The 13,153-nt window shown below is 39.8% G+C and overlaps 1 protein-coding gene across 1 annotated transcript in view; it reads right to left on the reverse strand.

Annotated features, from left to right (window-relative positions):
- Positions 1–13,153, reverse strand: part of LOC150076628 (uncharacterized) — a 1,101,557-nt gene that overhangs the window by 901,567 nt on the left and 186,837 nt on the right. Inside the window, exon 4 of the mRNA XM_090386980.1 lies at positions 3,817–3,922. Within this exon, the coding sequence (XP_090243106.1) occupies positions 3,817–3,922 (106 nt within the window). The remainder of the gene's footprint in view (positions 1–3,816; positions 3,923–13,153) is intronic.

The raw sequence follows: 13,153 nt of genomic DNA on the forward strand, positions 1-13,153 counted from the left end.
TCATTAGTTCATCTGACATCCACTTAGGCCTAAACCTTGAACAATATTTCTTAGTTGGTATGTAAAGCCTAGTAGCTTCCAAGATAAGTTCTTTGAATGCTTCCCATTTTGAATTTGCTGTTGGTAACATCATCAGTTGGTCCCACTGTATAGAATTTAAATACTGTCTCAGTCCATCGTAGTCGCCTTTACGGAAGCAATAACCCTTCCCTTTACCCCTAATGGTAGTTACCTCTTTGAGTAAATCCCACTTCAGCACACTGTGATCACTGCCACCTAGTGGTTCATTTATCTGCAGATTCTTAATGCATGAAGAATCACTGCTGATAATCAAATCAAGAGTATTACTCCCTCTAGTTGCCTCCCGAACATGCTGATGTAGAAAACAATCATCCAATAAATCCACAAAAGCCCTGCTAGTGTGTGAGTAACCAGCCCCCAAATTCCAGTCAATATCTGGGAAATTAAAATCTCCCATTATAGCACACTCCTACTCTCAATTTTGATCTCCCAATGCTTATGTCACACCAAACTGCATCAACACTGCACTGTCCAGCGATGTCGACTGGCTTCACTTCCTTGGACTTTATGTGTTTCTTAACTAATAGCGAAACCCCTCCCCCCTTCCTATCCTGTCTATCCTTTCTGTAGACGTTGTACTCACCAAATTCCAGTTCTGCATCCCTTATATCTGTGTGACACCACGTCTCTGATATCCCAACAATATCTGCCTTTAATGTTTTGAGCAATACCTCAAATTCATCAAATTTATTTACTAAACTCCTAGCATTGGTGTACACGCAAGTATACCTGCACCTGTTTCTATTCTTAGCTACCCTAACACAACCCATGTGTTTACTTGTACCGCAATGGCTCCCAGCAGTCTCTGAAATACCATGCATCTTGTTTTTCAGGCTTATATTAAAAGATGATATCTGCTCTACAACGTCATAAACCATTGCCCATCAAAGGTTGACGATGTTATCAAAATTTGCAGAACTTAAGCCTTTCTTGTTAAGAGGATCCCTTCCTTCCCCTCACCAATCTTGTTGCCCTTCTCTGTACACGCTCAAGTAAATCTACATCCTTCCTAAAATGAGGTCTCTAGACCTGTACACAGTACTCAAGGCGTGGCCTGACTGTTGCGTTATACAGGGGGATAATCACCTCCTTTTCCCTGCTAACAAAATTCCTATATATCATTGACAAAACCCCATGACTTGCCCTGGCAGCCTGTCTGCATTGCTCAGAAAATTTCATATCTGCCTGCACAATTACTCCCAGGTCTTTTTCATTTTCTACCACCTTAAGTGTAGTACCACACAATTGGTACGTTTCTCTGGGGTTACTTAGTGCAAAAATCACCTTCACCTCTGCCCGCAGCTACTTTTAAGCTTTTAGTCTGTGAATCTCCCCCAAGCTAGCAGTTTTCTGACCCACTTAACACCTCAACAGCATCAGGAAATATTCTTGCACCCTTTCTATTTAAGTATATCTCATCCCTGTAGAAGCAGTCTCTCCTGTTAACAAGCACAGATCATGTTGAAACAAATTCTATCCTTTGAGCCTTGCACATTCTCTCTAGGCCGAATTGATTGACAAGGCTCTCATCATGTACTCCCTCCTATCGCGTCTGGGCAGAATTGCAGACACTTTCAAATTTATCCCTAACTCACGACTTTTTTGCAACATTGACCTGTACTTGTTAAGTAGGGGCGCCTCCGTAGCCAGGTGGGCAGGAGCAGCAGTGCGCAGCACACGCTTCTTGATTAGACCAGGGTTCGAGCCCGTGCCCACCAAATACGGAGGGTGCGAAAAGGTCAGGGAATGACTACAGCATATCCCTGAAGCAATATGGCCTTAGTTGCTAATGCTCCTAAAAACCAAATAACAAACAAATTTGTTAAGCAAATCTGCAGATCTCCTACTCTTAATATCATTGGTGCCAACATGTACAACAATATCACCTTTTGTGCCCTTAAAAGATGATATATGCTTACAATGTCATCAACCTCTGCCCCTGGCAGACATACCCTGGTTCTATTCTATCTATCCTTTTTACACAATATATTCCCCATCTCCCTGACAATAGAATCACCAACAATAACTAACTCCTGTGGGACCAGTGCATTCTGCCTTGGAGATTGCTGCTGTGTTGCCTGATGCTCAGGAGTGAGCTCTGGCGTTGAGTTGCACAGCTGAGAGCTTGACAATCCCTCATATTAATTTTTTCGAGGACATCTACCCTACACCTCAAGCTGTCATTGACACCCATTAGAACGCTGAGTTGATGCTTAATTTCTAGACACGTTCTGCACCTGGCACACACACACAAAGAAATCCTCCTTGGCAAGATCATGTTCTGTTCCAGAGAATTCGGCAAACATTTCACAAGTTGCACATGTTTTTTTAGGCTTGATGCATTGGAGAATTTGCCCCCTCAGTTCTCCCCAAGTCACAGCACTCTTGCCACTTTGTGCCCATTGTTTTGCTGCTCTAATCTGGGGCATGATATTTTAAATTAATAAGATCAATAAATTTAATCAATTAGTTGTCAATATTACACTATCTAATAGAATCCTAAATGCAGTGATGCATATTACGCTATATAATTTTACGTTAAAGCTACCTAGTTACCACAATTAAAAATTTGAATTACCTACCACTCTATACAGAAACAATGGCTGCAAGATTTGAATGAAACAACGGTTTTACGTATATTAAGTAGTAATCTACAAAAACTCTTATCTAAATTAAAAATAAAAATAACCAGCATAACTAGAACTATAAGACTACGTATAAAGTACAATATAAAATAACAATTAGGTAAATAAAATGGCAAACACATCGCTTTTTCGGAGCCTGTAATTCACAGTTGTAATTTTTAAAAAGAGTCCAACATGATGTGAAATCTTAAGAATTGTTTTTGAAATCTATATATAAAAATTGACTACTAACAGCTGATATATTAGTGGAGGAAAAATCACGTTGGCCAGTGTAATTTAACACAGATGGAAAGTGGAGACTAAAAATGATTTCAGGCATTATAACAGATGTTCTCAAAGACAGCATCCATGCCATAAAATAATCTGACTATTTCAGAATAATTGGACCTAATAACATTTTGAGTTTGACCTGTAATTCAGCAGGTTGCTTGCTATTGGTTAAATGTCAAACAGATATTTAACCAACAGCAAAGGAAACAGCTGACTTTTAGTACCATTTATAGAGAAATTAAAGAAATCACTTTCTAATTGTGTGAGTTACAATTGGATGCATAATCTAGTTGAAGAGTGGCAAAAAATCATTTTACAATGCAACTTGGAAGGTCCCATATCCAAAAGGACAGTGTTTGAACCACTCTACAGCAGGGAACACCGTATATGAGATGACAATTAAATATTTAAAATAATAATGGAATTATGTGGCAATCTAACAGGGATGAGCAAGTTATTAATTCCGTTTCCATACATACTACAGTATGATTTGGATTGGACCTGTATTTATAGAAATACGTGAACATTTCTATAAATTAAATGAAGCAAATATACATTAATTATATGCTGTCACCAGAAAACATTAATGATAGTTCACATTAGTAAAAAATTTTTAAAAATTTACTCGCAGTAATTCTAATGACAGTTGGTGTGATTTATTTTCACTTAAAGTGAAAATAAATGGGCCCATATTTTATTTCCATCAAATCTGGAAGTAAATATAACTAAACAAAAAGCTGCCCAGTCCTGACCTATAATATAAACTTCTTTGGTTTTCATACACTGAGTGTGAAAAAGAACATGGTGACAATAAACTTACACCGTGTGAACCAGCATTAGCACAGCGAGGCTTGGAAGAAGCAACTGATGCCAAGAACTGGATAACCTTTTTAGTATTCTCTGTTTTTCCAGCTCCAGATTCACCTCTAAAAACAAAAAAAGATCAGTAATGTAAAATCATTAAGAGCTTATCATTGAAATCATTATTAAAATCACTACATAGCATATCAGTACAGCATGATATGCTGTGTTATAACATTAATGAAAAGGTTTTCTTTTATTTTTTTATCAACTGTGGATCCAGAAAAAATCTAGTTTTAATGAAGATTAAAAGAAAAGTAGGTTTTGTGTGTTTTTAGAATATGATGTTTAGTGATTCTTAGCAAATAAGTACTGACTTCGCTAAGATATGAATTTATTATAATTAAAAAGATTTATAATTTCAATGAATTTATTAGACAACATATTATTATTTAATTATTGGAACAGCTCTTTATTAGGATTAATTTGACCACTAATTATAAAATGGAATATTCCAGTAATGTCTACCATTCATTAAACTTGAAAGAAATTAAATATGGTCACTGAAATTGATAGAATGTTATAGAAAAGGTACTGTACATGAAATAAAAAATTAAAAACTTGATGCATTTTACTTTACTTACCAGTTGTGTTGAGTAGAAAACCGTGAAATTTTGTCATGTTGCATATAGGATGTAATGACAAAATTTGGCAAAATTTTGTCATTACATACTCAGCACTAAAATTTGGGAGAATGTTCAACTTAGAGATAAATACCATTATTAACAATTCTGCCTTTAAGTTATACATCATCACCAGAATAGGGGAATATGCTAGACATTTAAAAAAATTAGACCAGGCAGTAGTTTTGAACATTACTGTCTTTTCATCAGCTGGAGACTAGTCTCAATTTGCAAACACATCTTAACTGTAAATAACATATTTTGTTAAGGTAAACTGTCAAGCTGTATATTCAAAAGAAAATAAAACAAGCACTTCCATTTAAGAACATCACATCTGTTTTTTTTTTTTTTTTTTTCTTTTAACACTATAATTGGGCATGTGTGTCTTATTATAGGCAAGCATGGCCTAATTCATGGCCTAATTCAGGATTGAAGGGTTATTCAGCACAGTACTGTAATAGAAATCAAATCAAAATATGTTAACTGCATTCGATTTTGATCGTGGAGTGCTGTGTGTGGCAAAGATGACCTAATTCTAGGGGATGTCATTTGTCAAGCTCTCACTATATAGCCACCTAGGCCATATAGTGAGAGCTTGTATGCCAAATATGCCAAATTCTAGGGGTTAAAGGAAAACACAACACTTGTTATGTTTTTAGTCTTAGCAGAGGCATATGATGCAAGAAAGCAAGCTTATAAAATATAAAAAAAAAAAAAAAAATTTTAAACTGCCATTTCACCATCAATTTGGTCCAAAAGTTTCTCTAGTTCTGCCTTGAATTTATTTAAGCTGTAAACTTTCACAACAACAGATGGAAGTTTGTTCCAGCAATCAACCACATGCTGGATAAGGCAAATTTCTGCACATCTATTCTATAACTGTCTTTCCTCAATTTGAATTTATGCCTCCACAAGTGTGTATTCTGAGCAAGAGGAAGAATTCCATAATATTCAGCTTGCTCAAACCATTCAAGGCCTTGTACACCTCAATCAGATCACCTTGCAGCAGCCGCATCTTCATATGCTACAATTTGCAGAACTTAAGCCTTCTTGGTAAGGGCAACCCTTTGTTCCTCTCACCAGTCTTGCTGCCCTTCTTTGTATTATTCCAGCAAATCCACATCCTTCCTAAAGTGAGTCCTCCACAGTATGCAGTACTTGAGCTGTGGCCTGACCATTGCCTTATACAAGGGGATAATCACCTCCTTATCCCTACTAGCAAAATTCCTATAATATCATTGACAAAATTCCATAAGCTGCTCTGGCATCCTGTCTGCACTGCTCAGAAAACTTTATATCTGACTTCACAATTAACCCCAGCTCCTTTTCTTTCTTCACTACCCTAAGTGTAGTACCACCCAGTTTGTAGGTTACTCTGGGGTTACTGCTACCCATGTGTACTACTTTGCATTTGTCAATGTTAAACTTAAGTTGCCATTTTTCGGCCCATCTGCCCAACTTTTCTAGATCCTGTTGCAGTAGTGTACTGTCTTTACTGTCATTAACAACCCTGCCAAACTTCGTATCATCTGCAAACTTGGACATTAAGCCTGATATACCTTCATCAATATCATTGATAAATACAGAAAACAACAATGGGCCCAACACTAAACCCTGGGCGAAGTGGACTAATAACTAATAATTTCATGCATTAAGAATCTGCAGATAAATGAACCACTAGGTGGCAGTGATCACAGTGTTCTGAAGTGGGATTTACACAAAGAGATAACTGCCATTAGGGGTAAAGGGAAGAGTTTTTGCTTTCGTAAAGGTGACTACGATGGTCTGAGACAGAATTTAAATTCTATACAGTGGGACCAACTGATCATGTTACCAATAGCAAATTCAAAATGGGAAGCATTCAAAGAATTTATCTTGGAAGCTACTAGGCTTTACATACCAACTAAGAAATATTGTTCAAGATTTAGGCCTAAATGGATGTCAGATGAACTAATGAGACATATGGCAGAGAACAAAAATGCATGGGATATATATAAATTAATGGGTGACATGGAAGCCTATGATAGATATAAGCTGCTCTGTAACCAAGTCACAAAGGAGATTAGGCAGACAAGATAGGAGGGAGTATATGATGAGAGCCTTGTCGATCAATTCGGCCCTGGAAAGATTGTGCAAGGCTCAAGAGGTAGAATTTTTTTCAGCCTGGACTGTACTTGTTAACAGGAGAGATTGCTTCTACAGGGATGGGATACACTTAAATAGAAAGGGTGCAAGAATATTTGCTGATGCTATCGAGGCAGTGTTAGGTGGGTCGGAAAACTGCTAGCTTGGGGGGAGACAAAGACCAATAGATTGACAGTAGCCACTGGCAGAGGTGAAAGAGATTCTTGCACTGCTTCTATTAGAATGAGCAGAAGCCTGAAAAACAAGATGCATGGTATTTCAGAGACTGCTGGGAGCCATTGCGGTACAAGTAAACACATGGGTTGTGTTAGGGTAGCTAAGAATAGAAACAGGTGCAGGTATACTTGCGTGTACACCAATGCTAGGAGTTTAGTAAATAAATTTGATGAATTTGAGGTATTGCTCAAAACATCAGAGGCAGATATTGTTGGGATATCAGAGATGTGGTGTCGCACAGATATAAGGGATGCAGAACTGCAATTTGGGCAGTACAACGTCTACAGAAAGGATAGACAGGATAGGAAGGGGGGAGGGGTTATGCTATTAGTTAAGAAACACATAAAAACCAAGGAAGTGAAGCCAGTCGACATCGCTGGACAGTGCAGTGTTCAGTCAGTTTGGTGTGACATAAGCATTGGGAGATCAAAATTGAGAGTAGGAGTGTGCTATAGGCCTGATGACTCTGATGAGTATAATAAGGAACTGTACAGGGAAATAGAGTGGGCCAGTAAATCAGAGAGTCTTATAATGGGAGATTTTAATTTCCCAGATATTGACTGGAATTTGGGGGCTGGTCACTCACACACTAGCAAGGCTTTTGTGGATTTATTGGATGATTGTTTTCTACATCAGCATGTTCGGGAGGCAACTAGAGGGAGTAATACTCTTGATTTGATTATCAGCAGTGATTCTTCATGCATTAAGAATCTGCAGATAAATGAACCACTAGGTGGCAGTTATCACAGTGTGCTGAAGTGGTATTTACTCAAAGAGGTAACTACCATTAGGGGTAAAGGGAAGGGTTATTGCTTCCGTAAAGGTGACTACGATGGACTGAGACAGTATTTAAATTCTATACAGTGGGACCAACTGATGATGTTACCAACAGCAAATTCAAAATGGGAAGCATTCAAAGAACTTATCTTGGAAGCTACTAGGCTTTACATATTGCCTAGTAGCTTCCAAGAACAATAAGAAATATTGTTCAAGGTTTAGGCCAAAATGGATGTCAGATGAACTAATGAGGCATATGGCAGAGAAGAAAAATGCATGGGATACTTACAAATTAACACATGACACAGAAGCCTATGATAGATACAAGTTGATATGCAACCAAGTTACAAACGAGATTAGGCAGGCGAAGGCAGATTACGAGAAATCCTTGGCAAGGGATGCAAAGAAAAACAGCAAAGAGTTCTTTACTTATGTAAACTCTAGAAGGAACGGGATGAATCAGATTGGTCCACTTGATATTGATGGGTCAACTGATGATGATCCTGCTCAGGTAGCTAACAAACTAAATGAATATTTTGCATCGACATTCACACATGAGGAGTTATGCAGTAAGGGGAATGCCAGCGGTGTATTCAACTCTAGCAGTAAGCTACAGAATCTTGAAATAACTGGGAGTAAAGTGGAGGAGAAACTGTTGAAGATAAACACAAGAAAGGCACCCGGGGTGGATGGGATCTATCCAGTTATATTAAAGGAGGCAGCAAAGGAAGTAAGCAAACCCTTAGCCATAATTATGAGAGCTTCCTTGGACTCAGAGGAGGTACCCATAAACTGGAAATGTGCAAATGTGACCCCAATTCACAAAGGAGGATCAAAGGCTGACACAAGTAATTATAGAACTGTGAGCTTAACTTCTGTTCCAGGAAAATTAATGGAGGCACTGGTTAAAGAAGCACTGCAGGGTCATTTAGACAAGACTTCAGTTATAGCTCAGACACAGCATGGTTTTGTTAAGGGGAAGTCTTGCCTGACCAACTTGATTGGATACTATGATGCAGTCACAAAAGAACTGGATGCAGGGAATAACTTTGATATTATATACTTGGATCTTAGAAACGCTTTTGATACTGTTGCACATGGAAGACTGCTACACAAATTGGAGTAGTGTGACATTGGAGGCAAATTGCTGCTATGGATAAAGGGGTAGTTGAGGGGCAGAAGACAGAGAGTGGTAATCAATGGACACTGCTCATCGTGGACTAATGTTATTAGTGGAGTCCCTCAGGGCTCAGTGTTGGGTCCATTATTGTTTTCTGTATTTATAAATGATATTGATGATGGTATATCAAGCTTAATGTCGAAGTTTGCAGACGATACAAAGGTTGGCAGGGTTGTCAAGGACACTACTGACACTATGCTGCTGCAACAGGATCTGGAAAGGCTGAGCAGATGGGCTGAGAGGTGGCAAATGAAGTTTAACATTGACAAATGTAAAGTACTACACATGGGAAACAGCAACCCCAGAGCAACGTATCAACTCTGTGGTACTACACTGACAGCGGTAGAGAATGAAAGGGACTTGGGGGTGGTTGTGCAGGCAGATATGAAGTTCTCTGAGCAGTGCAGACGGGCTGCAAGAGTAGCTCATGGAGTATTGTCAATGATATACAGGAATTTTTCCAGCAGGGATAAGGAGGTGATTATTCCATTGTATAAGGCAATGGTCAGGCCACACCTAGAGTGCTGTATACAGGTCTGGAGGCCTCATTTCAAGAAGGATGTAGAGCTGCTGGAACGAGTACAGAGAAGGGCAACAAGATTAGTGAATGGAACAAAGGGGTGCTCTTACGAAGAAAGGCTTAAGTTTTGCAAATTACAGTGTCTGGAGACTAGGCACCAGCGCGGTGATCTGATAGAGGTGTATAAAGCCTTGAATGGTTTAAGCATGCTCAATGCTGATGGGATTCTTCCTCTAGCTCAGAAAAATCACCTGAGAGGGCATAAATTCAAATTGCGGAAAGACAGATGTAGGATAGACGTGCGGAAATTTGCCTTTAGCCAGCAGGTGGTTGGTTGGTGGAACAGACTTTCACCCCTTGTGGTGGAGGTTGATAGCCTAAATAAGTTTAAGGCTCAGCTGGACAGGTATTTTGAACGAACAGAGGGGTTAAGTGGAAGTGGGTTTTTTTTTTTTTTTTGGCTGAGGCTGCATAAGCTTGCTTTCTTGCATCAAATGCCTCTACTAATGCTAATGCTAATGAGAAATCCTTTGCAAATGATGCAAAGAAAAACAGAAAACAGTTCTTTTCCTATATAAACTCTAGAAATAAAGGGATGAATCAGATTGGTCCACTGGATATTGATGGTTCAACTGTTGATGATCCTGCTCAGGTGATTAACAAACTAAACATGTATTTTGCATCTACATTCACACATGAGAAGTTATTCAGGAAAGGGAATGCCAGAGGTAAAGTAAACTCTGGCAGTGAGCTAGATGATTTTGTAATAACTGAGAGGAAAGTGGAGGAGAAATTGTTGAGGATAAACATAAAAAAAAAGGCACCCAGGGTGGATGGGATCTATCCAGTTATATTAAAGAAGGCAGCAAAGGAAGTAAGCAGATTCTCAGCCATAATTATGAGAGCTTCTTTGGACTCAGGGGAGGTACCCATTCACTGGAGATGTGCAAATGTGACCCCAATTCACAAAGGAGGATCAAAGGCTGACACAAATAATTATAGACCTGTGAGTTTAACTTCTGTTCCAGGAAAATTAATGGAGGCATTAGTTAAAGAAGCACTGCAGGATCATCTAGACAAGACTTCAGTTATAGCTCGGACACAGCATGGGAAAGTCTTGCCTGACCAATTTGATTGGATACTATGATGTGGTTACAAAGGAACTGGATGCAGGGAATAACTTTTATATCATATATTTGGATCTTAGAAAGGCTTTTGATACTGTTGCACATAGCAGACTGCTGCAGAAATTGGAGCAGTGTGGCATTGGAGGCAAATTGCTGCTATGGATAAAGGAATGGTTGAGGGGAGAAGAGAGAGAGTGGTAATTAATGGCACTGCTCATCGTGGAGTCCCTCAGGGCTCTGTGTTGGGTCCATTATTGTTTTCTGTATTCATAAATGATATTGATGATGGTATATCAAGTTTAATGTCGAAGTTTGCAGATGATACAAAGGTAGGCAGGGTTGTCAAGGACACTACTGATACTATGCTGCTGCAACAGGATCTGGAAAGGTTGAGCAGATGGGCTGAGAGGTTGCAAATGAAGTTTAACATTGACAAATGTAAAGTACTACACATGGGAACAGCAACCCCAGAGCAACGTATCAACTCTGTGGTACTACACTGACAGTGGTTGAGAATGAAAGGGACCTGGGGGTGGTTGTGCAGGCAGATATGAAGTTCTCTGAGCAGTGCAGACCGGTGCAAGAGTAGCTCATAGTGTATTGTCAATGATATAGAGGAATTTTTCTAGCAGGGATAAGGAGGTGATTATTCCCTTGTATAAGGCAATGGTCAGGCCACACCTAGAGTACTGTATACAGGCTTGGAGACCTCATTTCAAGAAGGATGTAGAGCTGCTGGAACGAGTACAGAGAAGGGCAACAAGATTAGTGAATGGAACAAAGGGGTGCTCTTACGAAGAAAGGCTTAAGTTTTGCAAATTACAGTGTCTGGAGACTAGGCACCAGCGAGGTGATCTGATAGAGGTATATAAAGCATTGAATGGTTTGAGCATGCTCAATGCTGATGGGATTCTTCCTCTAGCTCAGAATAATCACCTGAGAGGGCATAAATTCAAATTGAGGAAAGACAGATGTAGGATAGACGTGCGGAAATTTGCCTTTAGCCAGCGAGTGGTTGGTTGGTGGAACAGATTTCCATCCCTTGTCGTGGAAGTTGATAGCCTAAATAAGTTTAAGACTCAGCTGGACAGGTATTTTGAACGAACAGAGGGGTGAAGTTTAAGTGGTTTTTTTTTTTTTTTTTGGCTGATGCTGCATAAGCTTGCTTGCTTGCATCAAATGCCTCTACTGGCATTTGATGCAAGTCCTTTGGTCCTTGAGTTTGTCACAGACATTCTCTCAGATATGCCAGACAAGCTGTTCTTGCTACCTGGGAGTCTAAAACGCTGATGGAACTGATATTCGGGTGACACTTAAGCCAAGTGGAACCAATTTCGGTGAAGTCCGGACGGTCTATGACAGCCAAATCCTCTGCTTGCACCTTCACGATGGTGGGACTGTTAGTAATCCTGGGTATAACCTCCATGCACAAGTACATGGTGGGTGATCACCCAGGTGTGAACCAACGTAAGCAGGGGTCGAAGTGTGGCGCCCACACCACATGGAGGAACGCTGCCCCTCTATGTTACCAGGCAGTACTAGGTGGTAGATGACTCTCATCAACCGGTGAAATACCACCACTTTGCTTATTGGAGGCTCGAAGTGGTGGAACCCATGTTTAGTCTCTAGAGCTAAGTTCCGACCAACCCTTCCCTATCTCTTCCATCATGCAGTATGATTGATGATTTTTGAGGTTATGATGAATGTCGTGGCGAGATCCAATATTCCTTACATTTCGAGGGTACAGCTCTAAAACGGTATTCGCAGGCCGGCCGCTAGATAGTACACCGGACCAAACCTATTGGTAACTCTCTAGGAGGCTTCTGGATCAGCTATTGTATAATCTTGCTACCTCTACTCTGCCAGATAGTGACTGGGGGGAGTCCGAGTAGTGTGTATGCGGGGAGCATTGTCGAGGCCACGTTATGTCAAGGATCTGGGTATATTCTTACCACATGTACGCCATATCCAAAAATTTCATTACTTCATACAGCATGTCCCACCCACTTTTTCTTACCATTGAATACACCATGAATTGTCAAAATAATAGAGCAAGCTTATCTGCGAAAAGATCTAAACCTCCCAAGGACTTCCTAATTCATTTCACAAATATACGTGGTCTCAGTTCCAATCTCAACGATGTCCATTTCCACTTGCAGTCTTCCAAACCCCATGTACTTTTTCTGACTGAATCTCAGTTATCAGTTGATTCAACTACTTCTCATCTCAGATGTCCAAATTATTTGCTGTATGATTCCTTTCGCCTCAAAGGTGGTACTTGTGCATATGTCCGTTCTGATATTCCCTGTCAGAGACTTGGCAATTTGGAATCTCCTCTCTTTGATCTTCTCTGGCTTAAAATCCCTCTACCTCATTGTGTCAAATTCATCTGTTGTCTCTACCGTTCTCCCAACTCCACTAATCACTTGGAGCTCTTTGACTTCCTCTCTTTGCAACTTGACTTTCTCCAGTCCAAGTTTCCTAACAGTGAGGTAATTTTCCTTGGTGATTTTAACGTTCACAACTCCAGCTGGCTTCCGTTTTCTAGTCACACCGACCCAGCAGGTCGAAATGCTGAGGCTTTTGCAATTACTAATGACCTAGCACAGATTGTTCATTTACCTACAAGAATACCGGACAATCCTAATCATACAGCCAATACACTTGATCTTTTTCTCACAAACAACCCTTCTAAGTACAAGGTCGAA

The sequence above is a fragment of the Mastigoproctus giganteus genome, chromosome 12, assembly GCF_048544385.1.
Source record: "Mastigoproctus giganteus isolate SK-2022 chromosome 12, ASM4854438v1, whole genome shotgun sequence".
Classification (NCBI taxonomy): Eukaryota; Metazoa; Arthropoda; class Arachnida; order Uropygi; family Thelyphonidae; genus Mastigoproctus; species Mastigoproctus giganteus.